Source organism: Salvelinus namaycush, chromosome 25, assembly GCF_016432855.1.
Source record: "Salvelinus namaycush isolate Seneca chromosome 25, SaNama_1.0, whole genome shotgun sequence".
In the NCBI taxonomy this organism is placed as follows: Eukaryota; Metazoa; Chordata; class Actinopteri; order Salmoniformes; family Salmonidae; genus Salvelinus; species Salvelinus namaycush.
In genome coordinates, this window is record NC_052331.1 from 31,047,435 (window position 1) to 31,059,367 (window position 11,933).

At 40.3% G+C, this 11,933-nt stretch overlaps 1 protein-coding gene across 1 annotated transcript in view; it reads right to left on the bottom strand.

Moving 5' to 3' along the window:
• The window catches only part of LOC120020474 (solute carrier family 25 member 36-A-like), a 32,888-nt gene extending 21,505 nt beyond the window's left edge, over positions 1–11,383 (bottom strand). The window contains exons 1-2 of the mRNA XM_038964173.1: positions 11,003–11,383; positions 3,390–3,554 (exon numbers count right to left, since the gene is read on the bottom strand). Of these exons, the coding sequence (XP_038820101.1) occupies positions 3,390–3,554; positions 11,003–11,043 (206 nt within the window). The 5' untranslated portion in view covers positions 11,044–11,383. The remainder of the gene's footprint in view (positions 1–3,389; positions 3,555–11,002) is intronic.
• Positions 11,384–11,933: the final 550 nt, after the last annotated feature.

Below are 11,933 nucleotides of genomic sequence, written 5' to 3' on the forward strand. Positions count from 1 at the left end.
AATAAATTAAAGCTGAAATAAATATTTCTCTCTACTATTATTCTGACCTTTCACATTCTTAAAATAAAGTGGTGATCCTAATTGACCTAAGACAGGGAATTTTTACTAGGATTAAATGTCAGGAATTGTGAAAAACTGAGTTTAAATGTATGTAAACTTCCGACTTCAACTGTACATAGCTACTTGAATTCAAGGTTAATATATTAACTGAAAAGGGGGCATTTGAGACACCTAATTATGTCTAAAAAGAGTATGTTTGGTTGGATGGTCAAGATTTGTTGAACAGACCTTGTGAAGAAAGTTATATGCCCATACAACTACAAGGTCTATGGCCCAATGTATTTGGTATTACCCCTTAAACTGTATGTAGGGCTGTGAGTCAAGGAATTTTGGATGACGGTTATTTGACAGCTAAATGACCACGGTCATCGTTATAGAAATCGGTCAAATAGCCCAAAAATATGCATATTTTCTCCTCTCCTTTGCTCCAGACTATGTGCTGCAGGAGGGGGGAGGTGTTCTGTGTTTACTGTTTAGCTAAACTGACAGCTAGTAGAGGGGATGGCTTGAAGATATTTTTCTGTCAGATTGGGCCCTGTTCTTGGTAAGCCATTGGGTGCATGTATTTCATGATACAGTGCATTCAGAAAGTATTCCGCCCTTCACTTTTTCCACATTTTGTTACTTTGCAGCCTTTTTTTAAAAATGTATCCTCAATCTACAGACAATACCCCATAATGACAGTTGATGAAACTTCATTTGGTGGTCATCTGTCCAACTATTTTTCTAACAAAACAGTACGCAACAGCTTTACCCTCGCCGTGTGTGCACGCGCGCACACATACACACACACAAACGTTTGCCACAACGCCTTGCTAAAACAAGAAGCAACAATTTCATCACGTTGTAAAGAGTCCATGTTACCGCGGAAACGGAGTCAACCGCATGTCTTGCCGTCTTCAGTCAGTTGTTCATTCCACAACACAAAATTCTAAAACTGGATCATCATGTCTCCTCTCGCCTTGTAAAAAATAAAAAATAAACATCAGCTATTAGATGTGAACCAGGCTTACTTTTACTTTACTGCTTTTGGGTAGTTTGTCGACTTGAAAATATATATTGTTTTGTATTAAAATTGTCCATAATTGTTGGTTACACGATTACCGTGTCAGCCCTAGCTTTATGCTCCCTTCACTACGCCAGTTATGAAACTGGTTGTGCCTCCTGTCCCCATGGTGTGGAAAATGTTGAAGGTGAGGGCATCTAAACAGCTGTTGGTATATGAGGGACATTCATTCACTGTGCCACTGTCCACATTACAATAACAGCTGCAAAGAACAACGTGTCTATTTCCTTGTCCTCTATGTATTTCAGCCTCTATTCTAGTCCGATCAGCAGAGAGCTTTTACAGAGCAATACGAAAGGAGAAGATTAAGGGGTTAATGTTTTCCCTTAGCAATATGGAGGAGAGGAAGGAGAGTTGGAATAGTCACAGTGCAGTGGTATAGACCAAATGTTTTTTTGTTTTTTTAACTAAGGCAAAAGGGAAAGTTTCCCTCTACTATACTTACGTGGGCAGTTCCACAGCAAACCAAAACAGAACCACAGTAAGCCCTGTTCTCATTCTATTTTTACAAGTGAGTGATGCAGATTTAAGTATGCTATACAACAACTTGTACTTGTCCAATATGATAAGGGATATTTCTGCCTTATCAGCAATGATACAACACTCCTTCCGTGGCCTCCAACTGCTCTTAAACGCTAGTAAAACCAAATGCATGCTTTTCAACCGGTCGCTGCCTGCACCCGCACGCCCGACTAGCATCACCACCCTGGATGGTTCCGACCTAGAATATGTGGACATCTATAAGTACCTAGGTGTCTGGCTAGACTGCAAACTCTCCTTCCAGACTCATATCAAACATCTCCAATCCAAAATCAAAATCGAGAGTCGGCTTTCTATTTCGCAAAAAAAGCCTCCTTCACTCACGCCGCCAAACTTACCCTAGTAAAACTGACTATCCTACCGATCCTCGACTTCGGCGATGTCATCTACAAAATAGCTTCCAATACTCTACTCAGCAAACTGGATGCAGTTTATCACAGTGCCATCCGTTTTGTTACTAAAGCACCTTATACCACCCACCACTGCGACCTGTATGCGCTAGTCGGCTGGCCCTCGCTGCATGTTCGTCGTCAGACCCACTGGCTCCAGGTCATCTACAAGGCTATGCTAGGTAAAGCGCCGCCTTATCTCAGTTCACTGGTCACGATGGCAACACCCACCCGTAGTACGCGCTCCAGCAGGTGTATCTCACTGATCATCCCTAAAGCCAAAACCTCATTTGGCCGCCTTTCCTTCCAGTTCTCTGCTGCCTGCGACTGGAACGAATTGCAAAAATCTCTGAAGTTGGAGACTTTTGTCTCCCTCAACAACTTTAAACATCTGCTATCTGAGCAGCTAACCAATCGCTGCAGCGATTGCAGCATAGTCCATCGGTATATAGCCCACCCAATTTACCTACCTCATCCCCATACTGTTTTTATTTATTTACTTTTCTGCTCTTTTGCACACCAGTATCTCTATTTGCACATGATCACCTGATGATTTATCACCCCAGTGTTAATCTGCTAAATTGTAATTATTCGCTCCTATGGCCTATTTATTGCCTACCTCATGCCTTTTGCACACATTGTATATAGATTCTTTTTTTTTTCTTCTCTCTACTATGTTATTGACTTGTTTATTGTTTACTCCATGTGTAACTCTGTGTTGTTGTCTGTTCACACTGCTATGCTTTATCTTGGCCAGGTCGCAGTTGCAAATGAGAACTTGTTCTCAACTAGCCTACCTGGTTAAATAAAGGTGAAAAAAATATATAAATAAAATAAAATTTAAAAAAATGAAGAATGCTAGGCTACATCCCCAATCTGAGATTATAGAACCCCGCTATGTGGTTCAATATGTGTGGGAAACCCATATTGATGCAATCAAAATGCTGAAATGCAAAGCAAGATTCCCAGACCTTCGTCTATTATGACAGTCTTGCTTTAGCTATGACAAACTGTCGTTGCCTTTTTTTTGTGGGGGGGGGGGGGGGGAGTAAACTTTAACCTTAGAGGACAATAAAAAGACGACCGCTTCATGACCATTAAAAAGGAAAAGTCAAAAGACGTTTGTCTGACAACACTCATCTACAGTAACTCATCTTTGAGTCATTGGGCGTTAAGTAATAGTGTCAAAAGGGCATGTAAGATACTGTAGGTGGCCTTGAGTGAAACGTGGCGAGAAACTTCTAGTCTTCCTGAAACGGTGACCCAACAAACCCTGTCCAAACAATGGAATGTGTAGGCTATTCTCTGTGACCCCTGTGTGTTAGTGAACTTACTTGAGGCAGTGGAGGGGTCCCGGGGGGGCCATGCGAGCCACACTGGCCCCGTTGACAGTGCTGAGCTGCACCTCAGAGATGTAGAAGGTGACATGAGAGGACTGTAGTCTGGTCTTTACCACTTCCAGTGGACAAGTCAGAATAGCACCCACTGTTCCCCCACACCTAGATGGGGTAAGAGAAAGAAATAGGATGGGAGGAAGACAAGCAGGTCAGAATAGCCAAAGAGTACACAAGGGTGTTTATTTTTTTTACAAAAACAAGAAACCCCATAATTGCTCTCGGATCACTAAGATTAGGATCTGTATTTATCCATTTCATAATTGCTCTCGGATCACTAAGATTAGGATCTGTATTTATCCATTTCATAATTGTTTATTGACCAGATATTATGCTTTTTACCACAATTTCCAACACAAAAGTTCTCATTACCGCAAGTTTTCAAAGTCCCAGAAATACTCAAAATAAACAAAATCTATGTAATATTTTTTTTACATTGCTCACCTGATGAAATGGCCTGAGTAAAACACTGAAAGCAAATATATTTTAAGTTAAATTATATTTTGTCATTTCACTCTTTACCGCAACACTGAATCTTGTTTTTGTCTTAATTACTTGTGTGTAATATAAAAATAATAATATATATATATATATATATATATATATATAGTTATTTATATATATATATATATATATATATATATATATATATATATATATATATATATATATATATATAAATAACTGGGTGATAATGGTAAAATTGGAAATCAACAATGTTTGACAGTCATCGTTATGTGACAGACGATAGTTTAGCCTATTTGAACTTGACTGGCACCGCCGGAGTCGGGCAGCGCACAGCTGGGCGACATGCCAAATTACCTACCTATTTCAATAAACATGTCGTAGGTAGGTAGCCTGTTATTAACATAATGCAAGAGTACAATTAATCTAAGAGGCCAGTAACCGAGTTCTCAGAAAGTCTTATGTTGTTTGTAAATAGCCTAAATAAAAACATGGTATGGTAATGGGAGAACATTTTTGCAAGAGAATAATCAAATTGGAGGTTTCTGCCGTCCACCTGACCAAAGCTTTAGGAAAAAACTAAGTGTGCCGCTGGAAAATCCCTCCTTGCAAACCAAACAGCCAATAATATTGACCTATACTAGGCTACGGTCAATTAACTTTGCAGTAAACGTTATCTGTGTAAATTAAACTTATCACCTAACATTTATTTTATTGTCGAAGTGTTTATTCATATCCTTGAATTGCACACTTGGCATTAGCCTACATAAGCTCCCACAGCAGTGCTTTTGATAAACGGGACCAAAAAAATAAATGTGTCAGAGTTGTCAAACAAATTTAATTTTGAATAGCCATTATGAACAGTGCATTATTTCAAAGCAAACAATCACATAAAACAAATAATTTTTTATATAAAACGAACAGGCTTATCAAACTTGCGCTTTGTTGACTATCGAATAGGCATGCAAAATTATAAATCTATAACAAGTATAATCCACATTTGAATAGGCTAACAAATACCAAATAGATAAAATAAGTATGAAATTAAACAAATAAATTACAATGCAAAAAAGTAGGGGAGAGCCGGCACGAAAGTAAAACTGGGCAAATGTAACACCCCGATTTTCTCAGATATCACAGAAGCTAGCATGCTAGTAGATAGACTTCCAACCATTGGGCTATGGGTAACGCTAGATAACATTGGCTTGCGAAACTACCTCTAAATTCCTTCATACTGGACACAGAAATACAAATAGTATCCACGAGTTCATCTGACTCTGGGGAAGTAGATACAGTGCATTCGGAAAGTATTCAGGCCTTCACTTTTTCCATATTTTGTTACGTTACAAACAAGAAAACTTGAGCGTGCATAACTATTCACCGCCCCAAAGTTAATACTTTGTAGAGCCACCTTTTGCAGCAATTACAGCTGCAAGTCTCTTGGTGTATGTCTCTATAAGCTTGGCACATCTAGCCACTGGGATTTTTGCCCATTCTTCAGGGCAAAACTGCTCCAGCTCCTTCAAGTTGGATGGGTTCCGCTGATGTACAGCAATCTAAGTCATACCACAGATTCTCAATTGGACTGAGGTCTGGGCTTTGACTAAGCCATTCCAAAACATTTCAATTAGAGGTCGACCGATTAATCAGCATGGTCGATTTCAATTTTTCATAACAAATCGGTAATCGGCATTTTTGGACGCCGATTATGGCCGATTACATTGCATTCCATGAGGAAACTGCGTGGCAGGCTGACCACTTGTTACACAAGTGCAGCAAGGAGCCAAGGTAGATGCTAGCTAGCATTAAACTTATAAAAAACAATCAATCTTCACAAACACTAGTTAACTACACATGGTTGATGATATTACTAGGTTAACTAGCTTGTCCTGCGTTGTATATAATCAATGCGGTGCCTGTTAATTTATCATTGAATCACAGCCTACCTCGCCAAACAGGGGATGATTTAACAAAAGCGCATTCGTGAAAAAAGCACAATCGTTGCACGAATGTACCTAACCATAAACATCAATGCCTTTCTTAAAATCAATACACAGAAGTATATTTTTTTAAACCTGCATATTCAGTTTATTTTATGTTAGCAGGCAACATTGAAGAAAAAGAAACACACACCTATTTAGGCGAGGTGCTGGCTAGCGGAGTAGAAAACTTGAAAATAAAGGAGAGCCGCACACTCTAGGAGCTCAGATGCAAAAATGTATATATAAAACCCTGATGAAGACAGCTTGGCTGTCGAGACGTTGGATATTACATTTTTGCATCTGAGCTCCTAGAGTGTGCGGCTCTCCTTTATTTTCAAGCAGGCAATATTAACTAGGGAAATTGTGTCACTTCTCTTGCGTCCATTGCACGCAGAGTCATGTGCAGCAGTTTGGGCCGCCTGGCTCGTTACGAACTAATTTGCCATAATTTTACATAATTATGACATAACAATGAAGGTTGTGCAATGTAACAGAAATATTTAGACTTTATAACCACACATCATGTGACACTTCATGTGACACTTCATGTGACACTTCATGTGACACTTCATGTGACACTTCATGTGACACTTCATGTGACACTTCGATTGATTGCACACAGGTGGACTTTATTTAACTAATTGTGACTTCAAGGTAATTCGTTGCTCCAGATCTTATTTAGGGGCTTCATAGCAAAGCGGTCGAATACATACATCACTTTCCCATTTTCTATTATTTTTTTATATATATATATATATATATATATATATATATATATATATATATTTTTTTTTAAGTAATTTCTTTCACTTCACCAATTTGGACTATTTGTGCATGTCCATTACATGAAATCCAAATAAAAATAAATTTAAATTACAGGTTGTAACGTAACAAAATAGGAAAAACGCCAAGAGGGATGATGTATATACACTTTCTGAAGCTTTTTGATACTAAACTGGCCATAACATCTCTTAAGTTTTAATGCTGGATCATTCACAGTTGACTTCATTGACTTCATTGGGAAAAAAATAAAATAAAATAAAATAAAAAAAATAAACTTGAAACTTGAAAGGTCCAACAATGCTGTTGAGAAGTAGGGAAAGACCCACCCACATCTAGACCTGATATTTCTGGAAACAACAAGGTTGATTTTCATTGAGCTCCCTGCTAGCAGCAGCTGGATCTGGGCCAGATTAAGAACACGGACTATGCAACTTTAGGTGAACATAAAACGTGCAACTGTAAATACAGACACTAACAGTGGTAACCTGGGGAGACTGAACTGGATTTACTCGTCTGTGACAATGTGTAAACTAAGGTGGTGGCCCTTCTGCCTGTAATGAACGCCTTGACATGGTTTGTCTGTTGGTGTAGGCTGGCGTCTGTGGTTGCTAGGCTACAGGCTTTCCCACCTCCGCTTTCAAACAATATTTGTCAATGAACCTCAAACACGGGCTGTGTAGAAAGCATACTCTTTGGGCGCATTAACACTGCTCCTTAGCCCGGGGCTAAGGGAGATTTTAGCCCGGGCCTAAGCGAGTGTTCATACTTGCACATTCTAATGTGAGCTAGCAGCAACCTTAGCCCAGGGATAGCTGGCCCTGCAGCAGAGTTAGCACTGCCTTTTCGGCACTATCCCCAGAAACATTGTGCCAAAATATCCCGTGTGAAACAGGGTCAAAAACAACGCATATCATTTTTTTACTGTCTAATCAATTGGTCAACATTTTAAAAACGTGTATTTTTCCATATATAGAAACACAATAAAATCAACTAAATGAGCTTGTCTGTTGCTTTAAGCACTGCGATTAAAAATGAAGACAAATTACTAAAGAGGGTGCCAGAGATCAGTATAGCCTAACATGCTGACCACACCGCTCACGTCGCAAAATACATCATCTGATGAAGATCATCAAAGGTTAGTGATTAATTTTATCTCTATTTCTGCTTTTTGTGACTCCTCTCTTTGGCTGGAAAAATGGCTGTATTTTTCTGTGACTAGGTGCTGACCTAACATAATCAGATGGTGTGCTTTCGTCGTAAAGCCTTTTTGAAATCGGACACTGTGGTGGGATTAACAACAAGTTTATCTTTAAAATGGTGTAAAATACTTGTATGTTATAGGAATTTTAATTATGAGATTTCTGTTTGAATTTGGCGCCCTGCACTTTCACTGGCTGTTGTCAAGTCGATCCCGTTAACGGGATCTCAGCCGTAAGAAGTTAATCAAAAAATAACTGTCTTATAAATTAGGGTTATTTTAGATGACACCTAGCTATATAGTTAGCTAGCTAACTATAGCTACTGAAACAGATGTCGTGTTATTTGACACGTCAAGTAGTATTATTTGACGTGTATCTTTTTTGACACACAAAGACCGAAACGGCGTTCCATAGAAATCCTGGTTGAGAATGAAACAACTGAACAAATAAACAACGAAACAGCACAGCAAGTAAGTGAAAGAAATTGGTTTTGATTATGTTTTACTGGTAATGGGGACATATGTAAATACCAACAAAATAACGTTTTGGTCAGTGTGTGTGTGTGTAACCTTTATTATCTACAATGACGGCCCGGACGACTCTGGGCCATTGTGCGCCGCACTATGGGACTCCCAATCAAGGCCGGATGTGATACAGCCTGGATTCGAACCAGGGACTGTAGTGCCTTAGACCGCTGCGTCCATGTGTGTGTGTTAACTATTTAACTGTACTAGAATGCTTAAAAGGTCCCTAAAATTGTAAATATATCGGTATTGTTTTTTTGGCAAGGAAAATATCAGTATCGGGCAAAAATGTCACATCGGTGCATCACTAGAAGAATCTTTTGGCGGCTTCTGCTGTGCACGAGTGACATAGTGATGTCCCATTATCTAGGGTTATTTCTCTCCCTAACACTAGTAGCTCCGTTTGAGAGTCACTCCCCCACCAAGGGACACGCGAAAATGAGGGGGAGGGCTAAGGGGGGTATTGGGATTGAGTCCACTTACCGCTGCTGCCTTTCAAAAGACCGAACCAAATACAGGCAAGAGCGACCTTCGGCCCAGATTCAGGGGGCTGTTCCAGGTTGCTGCTGCTGCCTGCGCCCACGTGCGTGTGTACAACCAACAGACAGTGAGAGGAAACAAGACACACAGGCCTTGAGACCTGTTGTGAGGAACATCGAGGGGATTTAGCCATTATTTGCTTCTCGCTGAAGTAACTGTCACGATTTGTGCCCCTAACATTGCGTTTTCAGAACTCAATAAAAAATAAAACATCTGGTTTGACAAGATGGGCCTTACTTGTTGACATGTTTTAAGTTTGCCCAGAGGCTGATGGAAAACAAGACAAAGGGGAAAAGAAAGACAAAACAGGCTATCTAGTGTTAGGCTATCCTAAGACTTGAGCCAAAACGGTACTTGAATTCAATTTCCATGACAAGGAAATATTCTTGTCCAATTGTGAGAATGGCTCCAATAACCAACATGTTGCTTTTCAATGACACTAAGCTTATTGATTAAAATATTCAATATCAATTTACTTGGAGCAGTCAGACATTGATTCAACACAAAAAAACAAGTCAATTCAGCAATCTAGGCTACAGACAGGTGCCCTTCAACCCTTCCAATGTCCTCATTGTCAACAAGATGTATTGAATGCGAAAGTCTACAACGTAGCAAAGGTAGAACATGACTTCAGTATCACATTGACGATACCAATGATGTACAGTACAGGAACGGAAACAGACACTCAGGTAGTGTGGTCAAAGTCGCAACAGACTTTCTTTTTGTGTTTTTCCTACAATGAGAATGAAAAATAAGCTAGCTACTGTACATTGACACTTGAAGTTATCACCGGGAGACCTGTGTAAACACTCAATATTTCCACTGACATGCAGATCAAGCCTATCCTGTGCGTGTCAAATACATGCCTGAGGACTACCTGGCATGATGACTCCTTGCTGTCCCCAGTCCACCCTAGTCTGTCTACCTGCTGCTGCTCCAGTTTCAACTGTTCTACCTGCAGCTATGGAACCCTGACCAGTTCACCGAACGTGCTACCTTGTCCAGGACCTGCTGTTTTAGACTCTAACGCACCTGCTGTCTCTAACTCTGAATGATCGGCTATGAAAAGCCGACATTTACTCCTCAGGTGCTGACCTGTTGTACCCGCTACAACCACTGTGACCCTGCTGGTCATCTATGAACTTTTGAACATCTTGGTACTGTTATAAGCTTCACCCGACACAGTCAGAAGAGGACTGGCCACCCCTCAGAGCCTGGTTCCTCTCTAGGTTTTTTCCTAGGTTCCTGCCTTTCTAGGGAGTTTTTCCTAGCCACCGTGCTTCTACATCTGCATTACTTACTGTTTGAGGTTTTAGGCTGGGTTTCTGTATAGCACTTTGTGACATCGGCTGATGTAAGAAGGGCTTTATAAATACAATTGATTGATTGTTGTAGCTAGCTATATTGAATCCAAACCTGTTTTGACCTGACCTTCTTATCCAGTCAATTGAAAACCCTTGGAAGGCAAATAAGGTAGAAATTGCTGTAGGTTAGTGGTTGATACAGGGAATAGTGGTTGATACAGAGGATGCATTGCATAGGCTAAGACATGTTATCCATCTTTCAATGGTGTGTTTTATAAGGCCTGTCGGAGTATGCCAAAGCACAAAAAATATGTGTCAAGAAATGTAATCATGATATTCGACGATATAGCTACTCGGTCAACGGCTGCTCGAGGACAACAAAGGCTCGTGCGTCACTGTCGTGGACTTCATTCACGAGCATACTCATCTGTCCTAAGGCAAACCACGAACCCTGTGGAGTGTGATGTGTACTAATGTCAACCTGTTTTCGATTGAATTTAATAATGCGATGTGTGATAAACTAGTGGCTAGCGCCTGGCTACCTAGCTAAACCGTGGTTGCCTATTTTGATGCTGCAAGACAGAGCTAATTTGCTAACTAGCTGCTGAGGATGGCACGGGTAGTGACAGCTGCTAATGTTACATGCACGCGCGTCTGGAAAAATGTCTTGTTTTCTCCATGCAAGCTTATTTTGACTCTATAAAAGACAGTCAGGTCATGTTAACTAGCTAACATTATTCCTAACAAATAACTCACCCTCCGGCAAACAAATGAATCAAGGTATCCCTTTGACTCATTCTTTAGCATTCTCCGAACCAGCACACTCTTCGGACTGCGTCAATGAGGAAGACCGGGTTGTATGACGATATGCGCACTTCGTAATATCAGCGACGTCGGTTATAAAAATCAGTAAAACTGATTTGATTGCCGTTGCCCAACGTTAGCTAGTCATCTAACGTCACACAAACCCTTCTGTTTCGCACAATCCCCCTCTTTGAACGGACAGATTTGATTTGAATTCCTATGACGTTAAACTACAAAACATGAAGAATTCTAAATTAACATTGTCTGTGTATTCTCAGTTCTATCCATCGGTATTTGCTACAGTCACCCTCGCTCGCATCTCTAATCTGTTCTTCGCTGCAATGAGGATAGGTCACAGTATGTACTGTAGAATAGGCTGCAAAACAGAGCCGGCTATTGGCCAGTTTGCGTAAGTACGTCACTTTGTCTCCGCCCGATCACGCATCTTTCACATGATCACGCCGCGATCAATCAGCTACAGGGCAATAAACAGGGCGCAGTATAGGCCTTACAGGAATAAATAACTGATTAACTTTTTTTTTTAACAGTATTGTTATGAGGATATGGCTGGTGGTCATATCTGACTATTCAAAATGCTTTGCTGATGAACCTACTGTATGGACATGTCATGCACATTGCATGAATGCATAAGGACCCTACGAAATTGACTTTGATTGACCTCATATTTGATAAATACTGGGGGAAATCTATTGAATGATACTGAAAATGCTGGTCAGGAGTTTTCTTTTTGGGAAATTCACTGATAAAGAAGTCCTGGATTCTTTGTTAACATTAGACAGACAAAAAACATCCACAGGGCCTGGTCATTTGGAGCCTGGTCTGTTTAAGTGTGCAGCTCCCCTTATTGCTGGCTCAGTAGCCC